Raw genomic sequence first — 25,738 nt, forward strand, 5'->3', positions numbered from 1 at the left:
ATTTTCTTTACACCAAAATGACCATGCTAGAGCCCAATAGAAAAAGGAACTTTAAAACTCATATGACAATAGAAAACACTATAAAAGGTGATGATATCAGTACTGGGCATTAGTAAAATGATGTTTTTGTTTTCTCATGCACTGCCTTTACCTGAGGAAGGATTCTTTTGGAGAAACAAACCTGTTGGGGTGTAAGCTCAGTTCTCACATCAACGGTCTCGGGCAGGTAAAAATGAGGGCTTCTTGATTTTGAGCTCTCATGAGGCCCCCCAGGGAACAGCTGGGAATTGAGGAGTGAGACTCAAGCTTTCTTGTTTCTCCTACCTCTTCCCAGTGGAAACTTGCTGGGGAGAGCATCCCACCCTTGAGATTGGTCCATGGTCTGAGCATACCTTTTTGTTAATTAGCTAAGGGGCTATCGCACGGTATCCACGTGCGAACTATGTGGCTGGGAGAGCTTAAGTGGGGACAGGAAAGCCTGAGGGGGTCCCTCCCCTCTTCTGCCTCCACCCTCTCACTCTTTGATCATTGCTCCTTGAAGAGGAGGGGGGTCCTTTCTCCTGGGGAAGAATTCACCCTCCATATGGACAGGTAACTAAGATCCTGAATAAAGCCTACCACTTGTTTGACTCTGGAAAGTCTCTTCTCTCGATATGTTTTATCCGGCCGGCCAATGAAGACCTTGAGAAAGGTAAGATGACTCAGGCAGCCCACGGCAATTAGGCCAGGACACAAACCATGTTTCTGTTTTGATCGATTGCCTTGTATTACCTTAGGTGATGTGATTTTAGGGGAATAGCAGCAACATGCTGCACCAAATCTTTCTCCACCACCCTGCCTGGCACCTGAAATTCCACCATCAGAATTTCATCTCTTTGGCTGAACATTTTAATGCTTATTCATTTTATTTTATTTTGTTTTTAATTTATGGAATAAAGTAAACATTTCCATATCATAATACAATAAAAAAGATTGTTCATGAAACTGCAAATCTACTATGCACAACTTGCTATTCCTTTTTAATGTTGTGTTTGTCCTTTGTTTTCAAAGAGGACCATGACATCAAGATGATGACATGACTGGCAGTTGACTTTGATTTGAGTGAGGAAAGGCCATGCAGAGTCACCAACCTCACTTTCTTCTCCTAAGCCATCTGGGTCCAGTGGCCTGATATTCATCAGGACAACTGGAGATGGCCCAGAATGCAATGTGAGTCCCTGACCCTTTCAGGCTAAGATCTTGTCACATTCTCACTTTGAGTGAGATACACCCATTCAATAAATAGGCTTCTTTATTGTTGTTGTTGTTGTGTTCATCTTTCATTGCCAAAGAAGATCATGCCATCAGAGAAATCATGACATGACTTGCACTTGACTTTGTTTTGAGTGAGGGAGAGTTGTGCAGGTCACCAGCCTCACTTCTCCTCCAGAGCCATCTGAATCCAGTGACCTGATATTCCTCAGGATGACTGGAGATGATCCAGGATGCACTGGGAGACCTTGGCCCCTTTAAGATTCTTTAAGTTACTCAAGGCATAGCCCCCTTTAATAAAAAAACCGAACTTGGAGGGGAAGGTCCTCAGGGTTTCTGGGTAAAAGAGACACAATTACTATTTAGTTATTACATTCACTCTGTGCTAGGTAGGTGGGGACTTGTTGTCCAGTCTGTGAGCTCCAGAGTGAATTGGGTTTAAGACTTGATCTTTGAGCAAGAAATGTAGCCAGTAAACCCAGAGGGGAAAAAAGGCAGCTTTTGGGCATGGAGTGTACCTTCCCCTGAGTAGAACCCCAGAGGAGAAGAGAAGGAGAAGGAGGAGGAGAGGAGCTGCTCCTCACTCACAGGTTATTTGTCCTTCATTCTAGAAGAGGACCATGACATCAAGATGATGACACGACTTGCAGCTGATTTGAGTGAGAGAGGGCTGTGCAAGGTCACCAACCTTACTTTCTTCTCCTAAGCTATCTGGGTCCAGTGATCAGATATCCATCAGGACAACCAGAGATGACACAGGATGCAACGTGAGACCTTGGCCCTGTCAGGCTAAGGTCTTATTACATTCTCACTAGGGGTGAGATACCATATGAATACGTAGTTTTTAGATGAAGAAATTAAAACTATCTATAGTTATGTTAAAAAATGCTCTAAGAAAGACGCACATACACATAGCTCCAAACCCATAGCCCATAGAACATCTGTAAAAAAGAACTCCCGGCAAATTCTGGAGCAGCAGAGCCCACAGAATGGTGGAGTGGAGGAGATTTCTGTTCCAGAGAGCCCTGCAAACCTCTCACAAAAGGTCCGTTGCCCTGCAGACGTGGAGTCCAGCCCAGCCCTGCCGTGGACGTGCGGCGCCAAGAGGAGCAGATCTGAGCAGGCTTCAGGGACAGAATCTCCAGTGGCCACATGGGTCCCTCCACCCACAGGTGACGGGGGTTGGTGAGAGGGTCTCTTTGGTGGGTCGAGAGGGGAGTGGTGTGCCCCCATAACTCAGGCCCCCTCGGGAGGCAACAGCAGAGGCAGGAGCAGACTGGGGCTCCCCAAGCAGGCAGGAGCCCTGATCCATTGTTGAAGGTCTCTGCATAAACCCCCTGAGGGAACTGAGCCCGTGAGGTGGCCCTGCCCCCACCTGAGCACCTGAACTTAATCTCATACTGAGTAGCAGCCCTGCCCCCACTGAAGCCCTAAGGCTGGGAAGCAGCATTTGAATCTCAGACCCCAAGCACTGGCTGGGAGGATCTGGAAGCGAGGTGGGTGTGAGGAGAATATTCAGAAGGCAAGTCACTGGCTGGGAAAATGCCAAGAAAAGGGAAAAGAAATAAGACTATAGAAGGTTACTTTCTTGGAGAACAGGCATTTCCTCCCCTCCTTTCTGATGAGGAAGAACAATGCTTACCATCAGGCAAAGACACAGAAGTCAAGGCTTCTGTATCCCAGCCCACTCAATGGGCTCAAGCCATGGAAGAGCTCAAAAAGGATTTTGAAAATCAAGTTAGAGAGGTGGAGGAAAAGCTGGGAAGAGAAATGAGAGACATGCAGTCAAAGCATGAACACCAGGTCAGCACCCTGCTAAAGGAGACCCAAAAAAATGCTGAAGAAAATAACACCTTGAAAAATAGGCTAACTCAATTGGCAAAAGAGGTTCAAAAAGCCAATGAGGAGAAGAATGGTTTCAAAAGCAGAATTAGCCAAATGGAAAAGGAGGTTCAAAAGCTCACTGAAGAAAATAGTTCTTTCAAAACTAGAATGGCACAGATGGAGGCTAATGACTTTATGAGAAAGCATGATATCACAGAACAAAGACAGAAGAATGGAAAAATGGAAGATAATGTGAAATATCTCATTGGAAAAACAACTGATCTGGAAAATAGATCCAGGAGAGACAATTTAAAAATTATGGGACTACCTGAAAGCCATGATCAAAAAAAGAGCCTAGACATCATCTTCCATGAAATTATAAAGGAAAACTGCCCTGAGATTCTAGAACCAGAGAGCAAAATAAATATTGAAAGAATCCACCAATCACCTCCTGAAAGAGATCCAAAAAGAGAAACTCCTAGGAACATTGTGGCCAAATTCCAGAGTTCCCAGGTCAAGGAGAAAATATTGCAAGCAGCTAGAAAGAAACAATTCAAGTATTGTGGAAATACAATCAGGATAACACAAGATCTAGCAGCCTCTACATTAAGGGATCGAAGGGCATGGGATAGGATATTCCAGAAGTCAAAGGAACTAGGACTAAAACCAAGAATCACCTACCCAGTAAAACTGAGTATAATACTTCAGGAGAAAAATTGGTCTTTCAATGAAATAGAGGATTTTCAAATTTTCTTGATGAAAAGACCAGAGCTGAAAAGAAAATTTGACTTTCAAACACAAGAATGAAGAGAACCATGAAAAGGTGAACAGCAAAGAGAAGTCATAAGGGACTTACTAAAGCTGAACTGTTTACATTCCTACATGGAAAGACAATATTTGTAACTCTTGAAATATCTCAGTTTCTGGGTACTGGGTGGGATTACACACACACACATGCACACACGCACACATACATAGAGACAGAGTGCACAGAGTGAATTGAAGAGGATGGGATCATATCTTAAAAAAAAAATGAAATCAAGCAGTGAGAGAGAAATATATTGGGAGGAGAAAGGGAGAAATTGAATGGGGCAAATTATCTCTCATAAAAGAGGCAAGCAAAAGACTCATTAGTGGAGGGATAAAGAGGGGAGGTGAGAGAAAAACATGAAGTCTACTCTCATCACATTCCACTAAAGGAAGGAATCAAATGCACACTCATTTTGGTATGAAAACCTATCTTACAATACGGGAAAGTGGGGGATAAGGGGATAAGCAGGGTGGGGGGGATGATAGAAGGGAGGGCATGGGGAGGAGGGTGCAATTTGAGGTCGACACTCATGGGGAGGGATAGGATCAAAAGAGAATAGAAGTAATGGGGGACAGGATAGGATGGAGGGAAATATAGTTAGTCCTATACAACACAACTATTACGGAAGTCATTTGGAAAAATACACAGATTTGGCCTATATTGAATTGCTTCTTTCCAAAGGGAAGGGGTGAAGAGGGAGGGAGGTAAAGAAGGTGGAACTCAAAGTGTTAGGATCAACTGTCGAGTAATGTTCCTGCCACTAGGAAATAAGAAAGACAGGTAAAGGGGTATAGAAAGCTATCTGGCCCTTCAGGACAAAAGAGAAGACGGAGACAAGGGCAGAGAGGGATGATAGAAGAGAGAGCAGATTGGTCATAGGGGCAATTAGAATGCTTGGTGTTTGGGGGGGAGGGGATAAAAGGGGAGAAAATTTGTAACCCAAAATTTTGTGAAAATGAATGTTAAAAGTTAAAAAAATAAATTTAATAAAAAAAAAAATAAAATAAAATAAAAAAAAAAAGAAAGAAAATGAAGGTCAATCAAATTGCTGGCTTGATTTTTACCCTAAGATATTTTCAATCTTTCTAAAATCAGATCTGGGTCCAACATGATAGATAGATAGATAGATACATAGATACATACACAGATATAGATACATACTTAGATATATAGATAACATGTAAGTATCCACTATGTACCAAGTATTCTGCTAAGGGTTGTAATACAGATGTGTGTGTTTTCAGCCTTCATTGCTGAAGAAGACCATGTCATCAGAGAAGTGATGACATGACTTGCACCTGACTTTTGTCTTTGAGTGAGGGAGGGCTGTGCAGGTCACCAGCCTCACTTCTCTTCCAGAGCCATCTGAATCCAGTGACCAGATATTCATCAGGATGACTGGAGATGACCCAGGATGAGGCAATTGGGGTTAAGTGACTTGCGCAAGGTCACAGAGCTAGTGAGTGTCAAGTGTCTGAAGTGAGATTTGAACTCAGGTCCTCCTGACTCCTGCACTGGTGTTCTATCCACTGCACCACCTAGCTGCAGGCTTAAAAAAGATAGTCCCTACATTCAAAGAGGAAAAGCAACACCTACAAGGAAGCTGAAGGTGAGAAGGTGAAGAAATAGCGAGGGAGAATCACAGGCTGCTCCTAATTTGAAGTGAATATGGTTGGCCTGAGAGGTTCCTCAAATGAAAGTTCATGAGGGAACTCACCAATCAAAAGAAGGGCCATAAAGGAGGAGGCATTTCCAGAATGTGAACGCTGGAGCAGAGATAGGGAGATTGTCCACGGAGGCATGAATTTGATCTATGTTTGACATGAACATAGCTGGTATGAGAGTTTTCTAAAGAAGAATTTAAGTGTTTGATATCATTCCATAGAAGATTTTCTCCCCCTGTGGAAGTTCATTACTTGGTCAATTTCCTCCTTCCCTCTTTTTTCTTTCCTTTTTCTCCTAGTTACTTTCTTTCTTCCTTCCTTCCTCCTTTCCTTCCTTCCTTCCTCATTCCCTTCCTTCCTTTCTTTCATTTGGACCAGTAGTTTCACCACTAAAGGAAATTTCTGTAATGGAAACCACCTCAACTATTGTAGAATGGCAACTCAACCATAACTTAGAGCTTAAAGAGTAGCCTGGGCACTAACATTAAGTGAGTTGCTCATTAGCATGCAGTTTATAAGTTTTAAAAGGACTTAAACTCTGCTGTTCTTGATTCCCAGGCTGGCTCTTTTTCTAGTGCTTAGTACATAGTAGGTACTTAATAAATGCTTGTGGACTTAGTTTGACTATATTACACTGCCTCTCATGGTTGTGTAAATGACTATGCATTTGTTATAATTATAATAAAAATACTTAATGATTTTAAATTATTTTGTGGATCTACTAAAAATATAGAACTTGATAGAAATGGGGGTAAGACACATATCCAAAAAAGTCCAACCCATGTTATTTGAGAAGAAACAATGGGTCCATAGTTCTAAAATTTTTGGTTTAAGAATAAAACTAACATGACAAACCAACTGCTTTTATTTTTGAGGATCTGATGACTCTACCTTCAAATCCATCATTTAAAAATCATCAAGAAGTATTAAAGTTAAAGTTAATTAAAGAAGTATTAAAATTAAGAATTACACTTATCAAGTACTACTTATATTAAACACAAGATAAATTGGAATTTCATCTAAAGAGCCAGCTGGTTCTTTTTAAGGCCTTGATTGCTCTAACAAAAAAAGAAAAAAGATTTTGATTACATTCCTGTTTAGAGTCAGTCAGAGACCAATACAGGGAGACAAAGATTAATGTCACTTAACAGATAGTAATTGCCCTCTGCTGGTAGCTATTTGAAACTATCATTTTGCTTTCAATTGCTATTAACAACATTAATTTTTATATTTCTTTTTTTTAATAGATCAGATAAATTTCAAACTTTCCCCTCCTCCTACAGCAAGTACTGATAATTCTACTCCATCAACTGGAACAACTACAGCTGGTAAGACTGTTGTGTAGACCTTTACGTATATTATCTGACATTAATATATCACATATCATTACTTTGAGGAAAATAGTCTCTTGTTATCCTCTAATGAAGTTTTCTCTGAGGTCCAGGATCAATTTCTGCATAACTGAAATCCTAGTGAAAGTTAACATTTCATGGTGGCACATGCCTGTTATACTTGTTGACGTTTCTGGATAGCTTGAGTTCAGGAGTTCTGTGTTGCAGTTAAGAATAAGGCCAATCGGGTATTCACAATAAATATAGCACCAATATATTGAGCCCCAGGGAGTGGAGGGTTATAAGGTGGCCCAAGGAAGGGCAAACCAGCCCAAGTTAGAACCAGAACAGGTCAAAATTTGCATCCCATTCACTGGAGGAGCCAAACCTGTGAGTGGCTTCTACATTTCCAGTCTGGGCAAGACTCAAAAGCAAAACAAAAAAGCTCACTGAGCTACCCAATCTCAACTTATTAAAAAAATAACCCACAACCATGAAGAATCAATCACACAACAAAATGGACATGCTTGGGATATCAACATGTAGAATGTTGTAAAAATAAATTCATGGTTTTCAAATATGATAGTACCTTAGATTTTTCATAATCTTAGTGTTCTTGTTCAAAACTCTTCCAAAGAATTACAAGGCCAAATGCCAGGACTAATATATCAGAATTATCCTTTATGAGAGAGACAGTTTGTTCCTTTGAAAGTCCTATTTAATCAGCATGCCACAGGGAAAAAAATAGAAAGGCCTCTAAGTACTCTGTGAACAAGAAAATTTCAGAGCATACATGAGCTAATTTCAAGAAGTTAAAGTTACTGAAGACATCAACAGGGACCTATTTAAAATGCTAGTGTTCAGAGGAATAAGAGGAACATGATTCAGAGGCTCTTTGAACTAGAAAAGTTCTTAAGAAGAGAGGGTATAGGGGAAGCTAGGGGGTATAGTGGATAGCACACTGCCCTGGAGTCAGGGGGAACCTGAGTTCAAATCCAGACACTTACTAGCTGTGTGACCTTGGGCAAGAACCCTGTTGCCTCAGGGGATGGGGCAGGGGGAGAGAGAGACAGAGACAGAGACAGAGACAGAGAGACAGAGAGGATAATAACTGATATTCTTGAGAAGCAGGTGACATGGTAATAAAGAGTTGGCCTTCGAGTTAGTTATCCTTGGAGAGCTGAGTTGAAGTCAGGCCTCCCACTCATACTGACTGTGTGACTCTGGATAAGTCCTGCCCCTTCTTAGTTCCATAGACAAAGACTACAAAGAGGTACCAAAGAAATCACAAATCCTTTTGTCACAACAATCTTATGAGACATGCAAATAAGCTGAGGCCAAGTTACTTAATCGTGGTCACATAGTGAACTGGTGGCAGGTAGGTGATTAGAACCTGACTCTCAAAACTTTTATTCCAGTATTCTTTATAGTCAACCATGAATCTTACAGCCTAATTGTGTTAAACTGCATTTTCTCTGTAACATATCGGGTTCCCAATAAGAGTCCATAGTAGCGTAGCTTATTGCTTTTTATTGAACATATTTAAATGGAGGGACATACTTCTAATTTTCAGATTTTAGGATTGCAGACTCTTGGAAGGTGGAAGAAGTAGATTACATTTCTATAGGAATCACCTTTTTCAAAAAGAGTAACCATATCAATTACTTTATTCTATCAGTGATCAATTGTTAGAACAAATAATGGTAATAATTTATATTTATATGCAGGATGTCCTAAAAAAGACATCTTAATTTTAGGACAGCTTAAAGCTTTAATAGTTTATTTAAGTATCTTTGGGAATAGCTTCTTAAACTGTTAAAGCTTAAAACTACTCTAAGATTTTTGGAGTGCCCTATGTAAGACCTGGGTTCAAATCCTGCTGGATATATATCTGTGGGCAAGTCACTTCACTTTTCATTTCTCCAGGAAGTGTTCTAAGACTAACAGTTTCAGAGCGGGTCCAAATATGTATGTGCACATATGCATGCATACATATATTTATGTATGTGGATACATATTTGTGTATATATACATATAGTCATATTGTGTATATACATATGTATAATTTTAGGATGTGGGAAACCTACATTATTATTTCATTTGATCCTTACAATAAGCCTGTGAAGAAGATATTGTTATTATTATTCCCCATTTTGCAGATGAGAAAACTGAGACTAAAAAAGTGACATGACTCTGTCAGACAGCTAGGAAGCATCAGTAATTAAACTGAGGAGCTCTTGGCTCCAAGCCTAGTCTTCTTTCTATCACAGCATGGGACCTCCTATCAAATAACTCAGAATACCTCTGTATATGGTAGTAGCTGAGATTTGTTAGATTCACTGAAAGAAATACTAATTGATATTGGCCTAGCAGGTTAGACACAATGAGGCCATGCAGAAGGTTTGCTACAGTCACAGTAGACCAGCCATATGTTGACCTTTCCTTGAGTGAAGCTAGTATCCTGGAATAATATCTGGGTCAATTAAAAGAGGAGACACCATTCATTCAATCTTAACACTGACGCTATTTATTGGGTCCTGTCTTATTTTTCAAGAATAACCCTGGTCATTGTTGTTTTATAAATAAAGATGACAAAATATGGAAATAGTAATGCATGACAGACAGGATGTGTGTATGTGTGCATGTGTGTATGTGTGCGTGTGCAAGCGCACATATGTATATCAGCCAATTCATGTGCGTGTGGGTGTTCTCAAAGAGCCAGCCAAGTACCCTGAAACACCCAGAATGCATCTTTGTTGGCTCACAGATATGTACCCTGCTATGTTCTGTTTATTTTGTCATACTTAAGTAGAAGTTCATCCACTCACTTTTTGTAATATTTAAATCTGAAAAATGTTGAATAGAATAATTCATAATTAGAAATGTTTCATTAGAGATTCATAAGTAGTTTTGATAATTTTAATGATCACATTTGTTAATACCTTACCAAGGGATTGTGACAGGGTGGGACAGCACAGAGGTGAGAAGAAATTTAATCCCAAAATGAATTGTTGAAACCCTCTTTATATCAATTATATTCAGACATAACATAGACAGTAGAATATAGAAAAACTGGTAGCATAAAAAACATAAAAATTATTTATGGACTCCATGTCTAAGACACTAGAATTCTTGTTACTGCTGTTGTTGCTATATGTTAATGAGCCTTTAGTAGTTAAGAAAAAATAAAATTCAGTTTTCTGCTCACTTTGTCCAAATCAACTCCTTGCTCCAGCTGTTGGCAAGCAGCAATTGACTTGGAGGTTCTATGGAATTCACTTCATATATTGGCCTTATATATTCAATCACTAGTCCAGTGTTTGACACACAGTAGGTCCTTAATAAATGTTTATTGACTTGTTGATTGATGAGGATCATGGAAGTTAAACCATCACCAATAGTTTTCTAAAGACAACCTTCTTTTGTTATTGTAGTGTGAAAATCAATACCCTAACAGAAATTACCCTAAAATTAAACTGATGTTGTGTACATCGATTAGAAAATAACTGAACAAGTTATGGTAAATAAATGTAATGGAAAGGTATTGTGCTGCAAAAAATGATGAAGGGGATTATTTCAGAAAAAATTGGGAATTCTTATATAAACATTTATTGTACAAACATTTAAACAATTAAAAACATAATAATAGCATATAGCCCTTTAAGGTTTACAAAGTGCTTTACAAATATGATCTCATTTTATCATCATGACAACCCTGAAAAATATGTGTTAGTATTATCCCCATTTTAAAGATAAAGAAACTGAGGGAGACGGAGATAAAAGTACTTACCCATGATCACACAGCTAGTAAGTATCTGAGGCTAGATTTTAAAAATACTCTACTATTCTTGACTCTAGGTCTAGCATAATATTCAGTGGCCCACCTTGCTGCCTCAAAAAAAAAAAAAGTTACATTTTCTTTTCTTTTCCCAGTTTTGCATCTCTAGTATCATGAACCAATGTGTTTCTCATATCAATTAATCAAACATTTATTAACTGCCTACAGTGTGCCAGGCTCTGTGCTGACCTCTGGATCCCAAAACATAGTTTGATAACTTTGCCTAGGCAATTCTGATTTATATGATATGGTATCTCATTCCTCACTGGTCTTAATTGTGCATCACATTTGATTTTCTCTTTAAAAATTTTTCTCTGAATTTCTTGTTGTTCATTTTTCATGTCACCTTTCTATTTATGAAGAAAATGTGAGTACAATTAGAAAATGTGAGTACAGGCTTCCAAAGCAATTGGGTGGGCTTGTCCCTCACACTTTGAAGTTGACCTGACCACTCACTGTAGGTTTCAACGCTCTTTAAAGCAAGACTCCATGAAAGAAGTTGGTATAAATGGGACCAAAGAAACATTTCTGAGGCACACAAAAATATAAATAAATGGAGGAATAAGGAGGAAGCCTTCTAGCTAAGCCCCAGAGGTATCCCTTATGATTAAAACTGGATTGTAGGAAAAAAATTAATTTAATTTTTTTAAGTTTTTCTACAAACTTCAGACTTCCCAAAATTAAATTCATGATTGCCTTAAAGGCCTATTTAGGTTTCTCCTCTTTTTCCTTACCTTGTAGCTGATGCCTCCATTATGACTTTAATCACATCCCCCAATAGTACTTCAGTTATAAATTCATCTGGTTTTCTTAAAATTTGTGTTTAAAGTGTTTACATAAAGTTTAAAGTGTTACATATTAAGTAATAGCATATCTTTTCTTTTGCAGAGTTGGAAGAAATTGAAACAACAAGCCTTGGTAAGAATTTTGTTTATCATGTTAAGGTTTCTTATCCTCAAGCCCCAATATCAATATTTATTTTTTTAATTAATGTTTTCCAATCAACAACAATCCATCATTTTTCCCTCTCACCCCCTCCACCTCAGTTGAGAAAGAAAGATGAAACCCCTGTTACAAACAGGTATGATTAAGCAAAACAAATTCCTGCATTTGGACATGTCCAAAATAAAAATCTCTCAATCTACACTCTGAATCTCTTATCTCTCTATTAGCATGTTTCATCATGAGTGCTTTGAAATCATGATTAGTCTTTGCATTGATCACAGTTCTAAGTCTTCCATAATATTTCATAATACAATATTGTTGTCACTTCACTTTGCATCAGTTTATATAAGAATTCCCAGGTGTTTTTTCTGAAATAATCTCCTTCATCATTTCTTGCAACACAATAGCTTTGCATTACATTTATATACCAAAACTTGTTCAGTCATTCCCTAATTCATGAACCCAACCTCAGTTTCCACTAAATATTACTGTATATCCTTAGTTAAAGTTTGGTTTACTAAGGACCAATCCTTCCCTTAGCTTTCCCTCCCCTTATTCCATCCTCTCCCTTTTTCTCATTCGCTGTTGAGTAAAATGTATTTCTGTACCAAAGTCTGTGTATATATTTTTGCTTCATTTGACCATTTCAGATGAGAACAATATTCACACGTCACTTGATCCTTCCATCCCTTCCTCTATTTGTATAGACTTGCATACTCCAAATATAAGAGGTAATATTTCATATCCTTTTCTTTCCTCTACCCCTGGTGTATTCTTCTTCCCTTCCCTCTCCATTTTTGTTTTAAAATCATCAAAACATAACAGATCCATTTCCAGGCCTTCTGTCTAATTAGACTTCCCATATGACCCTGAATAGGGTTTTGAAGAGACAAATTACCACTTCCCCATTTTAGAGTATATATTCTAATATTGTGTATGTGTGTGTTTGTGTATGTGTATACACACTATATATATATATATATATATATATATATATATATATATATATATATATACACACACATAGTATATGTGTATACACACACTTTATTCTTGTTTAGTTCCTTTTTGTTATTTATGTTTACCTTGTGTTTCTCTTAACCTTTGTGTATCTCTTTGGTCTTTTCCTCAGAGATGCTTTAAAAGCCTCTGTTTCACTAAATGTCCATTTTTCCCCTGTAAGATTACATTCAGTTTTACTGGGTAAGTTATTTTGATTTGTAAGACTATACTGTTGCCTTCTGAAACATAATATTCCAGGTTCTCCATCTCTCTATAGCGGTGATTACTAAATTATGTATGATCCTGACTGTGGCTCCTCAGTACCTGAATTCTGTCTGGCTGCTTGCAGCATTCTTTCATTAACCTGGAAGCTTGGACTATGGCTATACCATTCCTGATTATTTTCATGTTGAGGTTTCTTTCAATAGGTGATCAGTGGATTCTTTCAATTTCTAGCTTGCCCTCTAAGTTCTAAGAGATGTAGCAGTTTTCTTTTAAGATTTCTTGCAATATGATGAAAAGACTCTTTTGTTGTTATTTGGTCATGGTGATTCTTCAGGTGATTCTTCAATTGTCTGTCCTAGACCTGTTTTCTAGGTCTATTATTTTTGCAATGAGACACATTACATTTTCTTCAACTTGTTCTTCAGGTTTTTTATGCTTGTTTTTACATTTTTTTTATTGTCTCATAGAGTCATTATCTTCTACTGAGGCAATTCTAATTTTCAGAATGTTATTTGAGTAAGGTTTTGTACTATTTGTGTCAGTGTCAATTTTCTTTCCATGTCTTTCTTCCATAATTCAATTTTAAATTTTTTTCTTCTATTGCTCTCATTTCATTTATAAAAGAACATTTTAAACTCCCATTGCATCTCTTTCAGCAATTCTAATTGATCCTGTGAGTTTTGTTTTGAGGCTTTGCTTGTCAATGTTTTGGAGTCATTCTCTTCTTGTAGGTTTGTGTCTTGATTTTCCCTGTTACCATGATAGCTTTTTACAGTTCAATTCTTTTGTTTTCAATTGCTTATTCTTCCAGACTATTATCTGGTCTTGGACTTTTTGTTAGGTTCAAGCTCTGTACTCTTCTGGAAAGAATATGTGAGCTGGTCCTGCTGCTGCTGCTTTCTTGTGGTATTAACTGTTATATTATTCCAAAATCTCAAAGACTGTTCAGCTGGGGGTCTGAAGATTTTCCGGGTTCCCAAAGTGCTCTGATGCAGGACAAAGTTTGATTTCTGCCTTTCTGGTCTGAGCTCTGCAAGTTCCTGGCCTGGGTTTGTGTCTGAACAGTAAGCCTTAGGGCTTGTTTCCTTTGGATCCTCTGTAAATTGATACTGGACTCAGACACTATCAGCCTACTGAAAAATTGCTGGTTCAGAGTAATGAAGCTAAGCTCTCTTCTTTGGTCTGTGAACCCTGCTCTGATTATTCCACTGAAGGCTTCAGACTGAACTGGAGGCTAGAACTGAGACCCCACTCCAACCCTGGAGTCAGAGCCACACGTTGGCTGCTTGTTCTGGTCAGTCACTGCTCCTCACCCTGAAATGTTCCCTGCTACCCTCTCCCCCCACACCTCACAACCCCAAGTGCATGTCCTCTCCTCAGTTTACCCTCGACCTATGAACCAGAACTGAGTTGTTGTCAAGTAATGTCGAGTAATGAGTAGCAGACCTGCCAATTCTACCCTGTACAAATTTAGGCCTCTCTGTACTGAATTTGGGGCCTCTTCTTACCCTGACACACAGCCTCTCTCTGTGCTTCTATGGCTGCTCCTAGCAAGACCCCTAACTCCAGTTTGTCTTTCCAGTCCAACCTGGACTTTTTAAAAATGAACTTCCCAATCAGATCTCAATCTGGTGCTTTTTCTAAATCTCTTTGGGGTAGAACTTGGTTGTACTTTCTGCTGCACTATTGCCTTAGCTTCCCCTCCTCCCTATTAGAACAATGAATGGTGTTGATAGCTGTAGCTTCTAAATTACTTCTAAATATAGTATGCTCTGTTCCTTATTATTTTCTCTACAACCTTGCTCTTTTATGTATTTATTCCACTCCACTCCACCTCTCCTTCCCCTCCCTCACCTCTCCTTCCCTCTACCCTTCTCTCCTTACTTCTCCTCTCCTCTTTTCTTCATCTCTCCTTTCTTTTCCTCTTCTCTGTTCTTTTTCACTCTTTCTTCTCTTCTCCTCTTCTTCTCTTCCTTCCTATCTCTTCTTTTTTCCTCTCCCCTCCTCTTCCCTCTTCTTTTTTGTTCTTTCTTTTTCTCTTCTCTCCTCTCCTCTTTTTTTCTCTGTCTCCATATGTCTCTGTGTTTCTGTCTCTTTTTGTCTCTGTGTCTCTGTCTCTGTCTGTCTCTCCTCCCCTCTCCCCCTCCCCCCCTTCCCCTTTCTTCTGGCCCATTCTATTCACTTACATCTATGCTCAAGTCTTTTCTATTCTTAAAAGAAAAAAATGTTCCTTTGGCTGCTGTCCTCTCAAGCTATCATGCTATCTCACTCTCTTTAAGCAACTTGATTGTGAACTGGATACAAATACTGGGTTGAGTCACAAAGACCTAAGTTCAAATCCTCTCCCAGTTACTTTCTAGTTGTGTGACCCTGAGCAAGTCATTTAATCTCTCAGTTTTGTTTCTTGATCTATAAAACGAGGAAATTAGACTCTTAATACCTCTTCTAGTTCTAAAGCTTTGTTTCTTTTTCACTGCCAAAATCACAGTTCTCTGCCTTTCCACTCCCAGATTTTTTAAACTCTTATAATCTGGTTTCTGTAATCCACTATACCATTTTAGTACCTCAAGGATACCCATGACTCCTAATTAATTTCTTCTCAGTTTTAATCCTTCTTGATTGCTCTGCACCATTTGATGCTAGTATTTGCCCCTGCCTTCTTCTTAATTGATACCCTCTCTTCTTTTCATTTCCAGGTTTCTTTTCTGTCCTGTTTCTTCTCTGACGACCATTTTTTGCTCCTACTGCCACCACCCTGATTCAGGTCCTCAATACCTCTCACCTTGCCTTCTAATTGCCTTATAATTGTTCTCTTTGCTCCCAGTCTCTGTGTTCTAATTCATCTTCAATGTAGTTGCCACAGTAATCTTCTTAGGTCCTACATCACTGGAAGGCAGTGCAGTACAGTAGGATCCAGAGTATTGAATTTGTACACACTGTCCCCCATGCATGGGATAGACTGAATTCTATTTCCCTGACATTTCTGATAGTAAAACATGTCTTTTCCTTTATAGCTAAACTCAGGTACTAGCTTCTCCATTAGGCCTTCCCCAATCACCCCAACCAGAGATGATTCCTCCTTTCTTGAATATCTGTGGCTATTCTATTTGGTATGTCCTTTACATGTAATCATATCTCATATCCTATTATAGTTATTTGCATTGATGTCTCTTTCTATTCACTAGATTATGAGTTTTATGAAGACAAGAACTGTTATTTTTCATCTTTGTCTGTCACCTAGCAATGCATTGTACGTAATGGAAATGTAATAAATGCTATTTTAATTTTAATTCAAACATGTTAAAAGTGATTAAGATATTTGTCTTGGAGATAGACCTCATACATCAGGATGCTGTGTAAAAGTCTTATTATTATAGTGTCAGTACAGACTGTGGAAAGTTTGGGATACTATACAATATAAGAAAACATGGAGCTCACAAACAGTAAAGCAAGCTACCTTTATTGAGGCAACATGTTGTTCAGTCACGTTAGAATCTTTGTGACCCCATTTGAGTTTGTCTTGGCAAAGACACTGGAGTGGTTTGCCATTTCTTTCTCCAGCTCATTTTACAGATGAAGAAATTGAGGCAAACATGGTGAGGTGACTTGCCCCAGGCCATACAGCTAGGAAGTATCTGAGACCAGATTTGAATTCAGGAAGATAAGTCTTCCTGACTCCAGGCCCAGCATGGTACCTATCTACCCACCGAGGCAACATACTTATATGTAATATGAAAGTCAATCAGGGAGCATGTTGGAAACAGATCAGATACTCTAGGAACCAGCTGGAATTGGGCATACTTCATTGGAGCACTGGAGGAAATAAGGCTGCCCTTCCAAACCAGAAAAATCTGGTAGGAATCATATTATAAGGTTCTTATCTGGGGTCAAGAAGGATCAGGTAAGGGGCAATGGTTTATAACTGTTAGGACCTTTTTTTTTTTTTAGCTCTCCTAAGGTTTCTTAGTTTAATGGGGTGAAGAGGCTATTTGGGGTGATTACATAAAGTCACCTCAAATCCCAGCTTTTCCTTCTGCAAAAGCTGAACAGTACCCACCCATTTGGAGCACACCTTTAGCTTGCCCTCCAAGAAAATGCCAACAGGTTTCATATGGAAAAAATATTTTGAAATGGGTCACATCATATCCAGTGACTTTATTGTGATTTAGTCTGTGTTTAGAGGCACAAGGTGTTCAAAATCAACTCTGCAAATTTGTCTTCTATGTGGAAGGTTTTTATTATATATTTTAATAGAATGAAATGGAAATTGGCTCCTTTGTCTTGTCAGCAAAAAAGAGATGGAACTGGTTGGTTCTCTAGGGGGTTTGACAAACTGGTACATACTGTCCTGCTCCTTTAAATGGATGACTTCACTTTTCATAAGTCAAATCTTCCATTGACAGCTATGTAACTATAATGACCAACTCTTAGGAACAGATGAAAAAATACATGTCTCTCTTCTTTGAGAAATGAGGGTTCTGTGGGTATGGAACACTAGATATTTTGCATACTCTATTGATACTCTTTTTTAAATTTTACTTAACTGCTTTCCCTTTCCCTCTCCCTCTCCCTCTCCCTCTTCCTCTCCCTCTTCCTCTCCTCCCCATCCCACCTTCCTTCCCTCTTTATTCTTTATTTAAAAAGATGACTCCCCTAGGAGGGAAGAAAGAAGGGATAAATTTGAAGATGACAGTCAAAAGATAATGATTTTTTAAATAAAAAACAGTTCATAATTCCCTTATGCAATTACATCTTTCTCTCTGTAGCTCGTGGTATAGTAAGCTAAACAATCTCATTTTCCATCCCTTATGAGAAACTCCAATTTGTAACATCAGAACCAGCTTATATTTATCTTCTGCTTGAAACAGCAGCCTAGAATGTTATAATTTTAGATATGCGATTATTATGTAGGGAAAGGGCCATCTGCACAGTACTATGACAACTGTTACTAGGCCTTTTGTGGGGTTGGCCACTAAACTTATAAAATAAATTCCTTGGTCTCCATTTTTATGTTCTTTAACAAACTGACACATCCTGCTACATGCATTCTACTTTCACAAAACTACAACCAGAATGATAAACTCTCTGGTGACTTTCATTTTTAGGAGAAAGATTTCCTTACCACATTGCATATCAGAGAGCTCCATTGAGAGAATTCCAGCAGAGTAGGATGTGAGTTGATGTCTGAGTCAGGCAAAACCTGAGTCAATTTTTCCTAAATATCAGCTGGGTATAATATTTAGAACCACAAGCCTTGACTGGGCATTTTTTACTTCCATCTTTGTAACACCAAGTGTCAGATCCATATAAAGTTACACCAAAAGCTTTAACAAAAACAACAAAAATCCAGACCTGTGATTTTATTGGTATAGCAAACAAAATCAGAAATTGCAAGAGATTGTCCAATGTCTTTCTCTTTTTCAGGCATACACACACTTGGGGAACTTAAGAAACTCTAAAAACACTAGAAAGAATTTAGAAAGAATGTGACTCACTCCAATAAAATAGGAAAGCAGATAGGCTGAAATGGTAGGAAATTAGAGAAAGGAATGCATTTTGTCTAAATTAATTGCAACATAGGATTAACAAGTACACCACTTATTCCATGGATGGAGAGCTCTCCCTGTGTAGAGAGATTCTTCAAATGCTGAATCAGATACCTACAATATTTATAGCTTACAAAGCACTGGAACAGTGAATGGTTTAGCTGACGAATCTCACAATCCCACACCCAGGGGGACACGTAGGAAGTCACTGTCATTTAGCAGGGATCTTGTTTTGTTGTTTCTGTTGTTGTTGTTTTTTAAATCCAAAATAGCCTTCTGCCTAAAATGAATTTTACAATTTTTAAGGGACTAAAAGGGTGAGAAAACAGAAACAACAAGGATAAATCACAGCAATGACCATAAAAGAGGAGGTAGATTCTAAAATTAGAAACTGTCACTCAGTAATTCCCATTATCAGAATCTTATGGGCATGCAATTACTTTCACTTGGTCTGAGTTCCCTCATCTATGGAAAATGAAAGAGTGTGAACGAGGGGGTTACTAATGTAAAGAGGACACCCCAGCCCACAGAAATGGAAACACCTGTTAACAACACTGTTAACACATTCAATACCTCATTAGCTCTGTTAGCTATTTTTTCCTTTTTGTGACCGTATCACTTATGGGGATAAGGAAATCTCCCTTCCTTACACAAAGATGCCTTCCAACTCTAAAATTCTATGATTTCATTTTCCTCATTACTAAGCTACCATGGGCTGTACAGCACTTTACATCCCAAGGCCCATCTCTCTCCAGGGATGGGACATTACTATGACTGGCATACCTAAGATGGGCATGAAACAGTGAATAAAACACTGAGTCTGGAGTCAGAAAGACTTGAGTTATATTTGAGCTCAGACACTTGTGTAACACCAATGTGATATCCACATCCTCTATGGATATGCATGCATATTTCCAGGGTAAATTCGCAAAATATAAACTTTCTTCCTCAAAGACAAAACCAAAATATTTATTCAGATGCCAGAAAGTCAATTCCACTGTGGAAGCTTGTACCCATTACCAATACAGGGAGAACCACCATCCCCAAGCCTTCCTTCTGTTAGGTCTCCCCACAAACAAGCTCCTCTAGGCAAAATTCCACCTTCTCTCACTCAAACTAGCTGCTCTGCCTCAGCTCTGCCCCGCTCCCTCTTCCTGCTCCACCCATTTGGCAAGCTCCTCCCACCATCAGCTCCATGTGACTCAGGTTGTAGGCTCAGTCAAAGCTCAAAGCAGGTCACGTGGTCTTATTAAGAGACAGGAAAGGTCTTCAAATTCCTTTACCATTACAACTTGCTAGCTGTGTAATTCTTAGCAGTCATTTAACCTCTGTCTGCCTCAGCTTCCTCAACTTTAAAATGGGGGTAATGATAGCACACACACACACTTATTGTGAGAACCGAATGAGATATTTGTAAAGCACTGGGCCTAGTGCCTGACACATAGTGAGCACCATATCAACGCTAACTATTATCGCTGTTATTATTATTATTATCAGACAGACAGACAGCTAGCTCTAAGCTATGTCTAGCCCACAGCGTCATTTATTGTTACTCCTCCAAATTCTGATACCCTGGTGGATAGACTCAGGCCAGGACAGACAACAGCCTGGAATCAATTCAGACTCCCTTGAGCATTCCCAGTCACCAAAGTGAAAGCACAAAGAAAAGCCCCAACAGCTACACTGTCCCACCCAGACTCCAATAGTTTCCCCTCCTACAAAGAACACCGTTGATCACAGTGACTGATACACCAGCTCCATTCCTCCTTTTTCACTCCCCTGAATACTTTCCCCTAAAGTGTTAATCCTGAAGCCATCAGCTGCTGATTCTATTCATCTGTTCTCCATAGGACAGTGAGAACCTTCCTCTTGCTGAACAATGTGTCACCTGCACCCCCTAAGCAAGCATGTTTTACTGTTATACTGCTACTATATATACACATTCCCACTTTTATACTCACCCTTATAGCAACAACATATTGTAGTGAACAGACTGCAGCTATGCATTCCACATTACAACTTTCCCCATAGTGGTTTCAATGGGTCAACATAAGAAATTAAATGAGAACTTGGGGGGAGTTTCGTGGAAGCCATAGATGCCAAAAGAAGACCAGCAGATGACACAGAAAAGGTTTAGAAAAATCAGAAATGCATAAAATATATGTATAGTATTGTATAGTATCAACATATTTTATCTTTTAATACCATAAAAATTCAGATTTATTCTCTCTTATGAAGGGAAAGTCAAAAAATTTTATGCAGATTTTTCCAGATCAAGGGGGTATGCGTACCCCTAACTCCCACAATGTATAAGGGATAACTGTGTCAGGTTTTGAGCAAGGAAAACATGAACTCACATCCTTCCTCTGATGTGATGATGTATGAATTAACAATGCTCAATTAGCTTTGGACAAGTTATTTAATCTCTCTAAGCCTGAGGCAATTGTTTTAAAACTTATTTTCAAAGTAAAGGGTGATGCTTCAGTGTTGGGGTCCCCTAGACCATTACGGGAATCCCTAAACCCCGACCCAAGGCTCTTGTCCAGCAAGAGGCCTTGATCTAGTGAGTAATGAAATGAGGTGGGAGACAAGGTGGTGAGAACTCCATTTATTCCAGCTAGCTCACATGCATATATAGTCTTAATTATGCGAACATTCCTAAGCCTATACATTGAACCTATCACCTAACATTATTCCTTATATGGGTGTCTTCTCCACTGGACATCCGGAACTGGACAAAGGACTGCCACGTTGCCAACAAAGACGAGACCCTTCCACCTGAAATCCATCTAGTTCCACCCCTACTGACAAGCCCCCAGGTTATCAAGGCAGGTTCTCAGTGTGGTGTCCTGCAATGGACAGGGGTCGGCTCTAACTCGTCCCATTACACTTCAGTGATGAAATTGCAGATTTCTAAACATAGTACTATATATATCACATTCCACTAAGGTCCCATCAGAGCAGGAAAGTGACCCCTGGCTTCTCAGAGAAAATTATTATAAGTGGACCACAAACAAGGCAAGTAAACAAGCGTTCATTAAATGCTTACTATGCTTGAGGCATTTCTGAAGTCCTAGAGACAGATTTTCTCAAGTTATCAGCTTAGTCAAGTTTGGTAAGGCTCACTGCCATACATTTGGTCCCCAGGTGATATATTTTATAATCCACTGAAATTGAGGAAGTGCAGGTGGCAGGATAATCTGGTTCAGCAAAGGGGGTACGATCATTCAAAGTATAGGTTGAAATATGATGACCTATTCAAGGCACTTTTACCATAATCTTTCACCATCTTCAGGAGAGAAAACACCAAAAAATAAACATAAGTAGTATCATAGGTGGTGAGTTGGTGCTTCAATCACCTTATTTTTCAAATGAATAAGCAGTGGTACAGAGGGGTTAAGTGTCTTAACCAAGATCACACAACTTGTCATTTCATAGAACACCATTGTCACAACTGGTTTCCTAGAACCAAAGTGCGTAAGTTACTAAAGAATTAATATATTTTTAATTTTTACATCACATGCTAATTTATATCATTTTATTTTAGATGGTACCTCAAATGTATTATCCACTCTAAGCAGAGCAGGTAATGTTTTAAAATTTCAATAGCATGTTTCTTTCATCGGTTACCCAATATGCTGGCTGGATTTAGTTTAAAAATTCTCCCAAGCACCCTGCCTCCTCTCTGCTTCCAACTGTCCTTTCCTGCTCCTCCTATAATAACTTTTTAATATCATATCAACCTTGTGTTGCTGACTTAGCAAAGATCACAGCAGTTTTGATGAAAATGGGCACAGAAAGATGTATTGGATCTGGCAAAGAGAGTATTAACACAAACAAGACTGTTTATCTTAGCCAACTCCAATTATTATACACCAGTCTTTACTAAATTCAAGCAGAAATCTAGAGAAAAATTCATAGATAATATGAAAGAATGAAATTTCTAAAATACTGGGGGGGAAAAGCATAATTACTTAATCCTACCCGAACTATCCTTAAGAGTTTTTCCAGGACCAGCCCTTGAGTCACTTGAATGGACCAAATGGTCTTGCCTGGCTTAGTTCTTCAGAAAATTCATGTCCAGTACACATTAGTAGGGTTTTCCAGTTGGCTATCCCTACACTGAATGCTTCTGAATCACACTTTTTACTGTTTCTCCTAGGTCTTTAGTCATGAAATCCCTCTGTCTCTAGGGAGCTGGCCGGTTTATTTTGGGTAGCAGGTGTGTCTCTTCTCAGAATTGAGGTTGAGGCTAAGTATCCTCAGCTGTTCCCAGGCACTTTACTGCCTCAGAAGGTCTGCTAGTACTGACCTGTGAAGCCTTTACCCCCAAGGAGCAACTAATCAGAAATTCTCCTCAGTCAAACTGTGGCTGATATTCCAGTAGACAGCAGAATTATAATCTATTTTCCTATAGTTGACTATTTGCTTTTTTCCATCCTCTTAAACCAAATGCACTACCTGAGTGAAAGGCCCTGGTAATACAAAAGAATGGCCAAAACAATTGTCTTCTTATGGGGTGGGGCGAGAATGTTGCTCTGGAGATGCAGACAAGCATAGTTGTATTGTGGGTTTACTTTGTGGCTCTTGTTGGCTCTCATTAGCTTCTCTGCAGCTCATAAAATAGGGATAATGACCTACCTCATAAGGGAATTCAACAGGGCAGTTTTGCCCCCAAAATATAGTGATTACAGAATGCTCTAGGATGTTATTGACACATACATGACTCCCCACTAAAAAAGGCCTTTAGTTTAAAGTTTCATTCCCTACCCTGTCTCTTCTCATCTGTTAGCCTTCCCCTTCACCACCTACAAGCCTGAAACCAACTCATCCCTTAATTTCCAATCTTTATAAAATCAAGTGTAAGTAACTGCGATGAGCCAGTAAAGTGCAGAAATATATATATGTATATATATATATATATTTTTAGATCTCACAAAACCTTGAGAAATGAAACCACTGAGGTTTAATTGGGTAAGTTCAAGGTTGCTACTTCAATGGAAATGCAATACAACAAATCCTTTCACCTATCTTTCTAAAATTGTTTTAACTATAACATATTTGGGGTCCCAAAGTAACTAATTTCTTTTGTGCTGATGCTGCCTTTTAGAGTATCAGTGATGTTTGTGGGGCTTTTTACAAATTGTACTGAGAAAGGATTCTAATAATAGATTTTTTTTAAATTATCAATTCTCTAATTTTAAAAATTACTTCTTTGCAGAAAAAGCTAAAATCACTATATTAAAAACCTTCAATACATCAGGTATGATTTAATATCAATGTAAAGACTTTGTTCTTTTAGAAAGTAAAATGGGACATACAGCCAATGTTTAATTTTTTATATTTATTACAATATTTTGATTATGAAATCTGTGTTCAGCAAACACATACTTATGTCTTCTGGGTACTTGTGGATAATGGTAAAGATCAACTATTATCAACTTCCCTCAAGAAACTTGCAATCTAATAATGAGAGAAACAATACCGAAGAGTGCACCCTGAGCATACTTGACAAGAGATAAATAGCATAAGGACTTGTGTTTCCCACGGCTATTGTACTAGTGAGTTAGACAATGAAGATATTCTAAATCTAAAAGAGCTGTTTTTTAAAAAAATTATAATAATATTTTATTTTTCCCTAAGGTATATGTAAAAACTATTTTTAATACTCAGGTTTAAGTTTTGGGTTCCAAATTCCTTATTCTCATCCATCTCCACCCCCTTCCATAAGATGGTAAGCAATCTGATATATATTATACCTGTGCAATCATGGAAAACATATTTCCAAATTAATCATTTTGTAGGAGAAACCTTGAACCACAAAAGAAATGAAAGATTCCATCAGTTCTTTATCTGGAAGTAGATAGTATTTAAGAAGAGTTTTTGGAGGATTACATATTGAACTGTATTTTAAGTGAAACTTTTACTTCAAGGATTTTCTTGAGAGCACCCAGCACAGTGTTAGGCATAAGTGAATGGATAGATAAATCAGAAAGAGAGAGACAGAGACAGAGACAGAGAGAGAGATGGATAGATGGGTGATAGTATATTACACACACACACACACACACACACACACACACACGAGATATGATAGATATAGACAGATGTTTAGACAGATAGATAGACACAGACAGACAGATAGATGGTAGATATACATATTTATATAGGATGTCCCAAAATTCTAAATGAAGTTTTAAGCTAAAATTGCACTGTTTATAGTTTTTAAGAATCTGTGGATATATATGCATGTATCCAACCAACCAAGAAGAATTATACTACTGTGTGCATAATATGTGTGTACATATATGTATATACACTATTATATGTTTTATGTACAGTCATAATTCCATGGTAGAATTGTATATATAAGCAAGTGGAGGAAAGACTTTAAGTTTTTTCTTCTGTTTTTTGTTATTGTTTGTTTTTTGAGGTCTTAAGTTTAGTGAAAAACAAGATAAAAACTGAGAAATACTAAAGAGACAATTTCTCTGATCACAAACTAGAAGATTAAATTATTTGCTTCTTGTGAACCTTGTGGGATCCACTTTGCCTTTGCTTCGCTAATGTCCCAGGACCACACACCCATCAGATAACTGAATTTGCAAACACATAGTTGCAACTCTTGATACCATGAGTCAGGAGCACTACTCTTTCTTTGCAGGAGTAAAATCTCAGAGTAACATCTGCAATTTGTCATCTGTCTGCAGTGATTCAGGTGAGTAGATCATCTTTCCTGGATTGTCTCTGCAAGAAATTTCTTTTTATTGTGAATATTGATCTAATTCAGATAGGTTTTCTTTACTTTTTTTTTATTGCTGATTCTATGGGGTTTATCTCTTTGCTTCAAGATCTTAATGGCTATTAGGCTAGCTTTTAAAAACAAGTAAATTTTAGGTTTACTAGTGAATGTTTAATATATGCCAGTTTTATTAACTGAGTAATTGATAGATAGATACCACATATTTAAATGTGTATGGTTTGAAAAAAATATCAGCGTCTGAAGTCCAGCAACGCAGGTTCAAATCCTGGCTCCATCACTTAGCACCTGTGTGACATTAGGCCAACTGCTTATACTTACTCTGTTACTTTGACTATTTAAAATGAAAGTGTCAGTCTAGGATCAGTGATTTTCAAAGTGTTTGGTCTCTTTACATCCTTAAAAATTATCAAGGTCTCCTCCAAAGAGGTTTTGTTTATATGGATTATATCTATCAATATTTACCACATTAGAAATTAAAATGACTTTTAATATTATGTAAAGAATTTCAATTTCCCTGGCCCCCTGAAAGGGTCTCCCT

The 25,738-nt window shown here is 38.3% G+C and overlaps 1 protein-coding gene and 1 long non-coding RNA gene across 12 annotated transcripts in view; one reads left to right on the plus strand and one right to left on the minus strand.

Moving 5' to 3' along the window:
• LOC140506724 (uncharacterized) overlaps positions 1-22,619 on the minus strand; it is a 92,455-nt gene extending 69,836 nt beyond the window's left edge. The window contains exon 1 of the long non-coding RNA XR_011968050.1: positions 22,422-22,619. This is a non-coding gene — a long non-coding RNA (uncharacterized lncRNA). The remainder of the gene's footprint in view (positions 1-22,421) is intronic.
• Positions 1-25,738, plus strand: part of ADGRG2 (adhesion G protein-coupled receptor G2) — a 178,896-nt gene that overhangs the window by 96,696 nt on the left and 56,462 nt on the right. For 6 of the 11 annotated variants that reach the window (XM_072614198.1, XM_072614196.1, XM_072614197.1 and 3 more), the window contains 6 exons: positions 6,798-6,878; positions 11,608-11,637; positions 12,315-12,395; positions 21,985-22,023; positions 23,659-23,700; positions 25,102-25,155. In XM_072614198.1, the coding sequence (XP_072470299.1) occupies positions 6,798-6,878; positions 11,608-11,637; positions 12,315-12,395; positions 21,985-22,023; positions 23,659-23,700; positions 25,102-25,155 (327 nt within the window). The remainder of the gene's footprint in view (positions 1-6,797; positions 6,879-11,607; positions 11,638-12,314; positions 12,396-21,984; positions 22,024-23,658; positions 23,701-25,101; positions 25,156-25,738) is intronic. The other 5 variants (XM_072614201.1, XM_072614203.1, XM_072614204.1 and 2 more) reach the window with 5 other exon arrangements.

The sequence above is a fragment of the Notamacropus eugenii genome, chromosome 5, assembly GCF_028372415.1.
Source record: "Notamacropus eugenii isolate mMacEug1 chromosome 5, mMacEug1.pri_v2, whole genome shotgun sequence".
NCBI lineage: Eukaryota > Metazoa > Chordata > Mammalia > Diprotodontia > Macropodidae > Notamacropus > Notamacropus eugenii.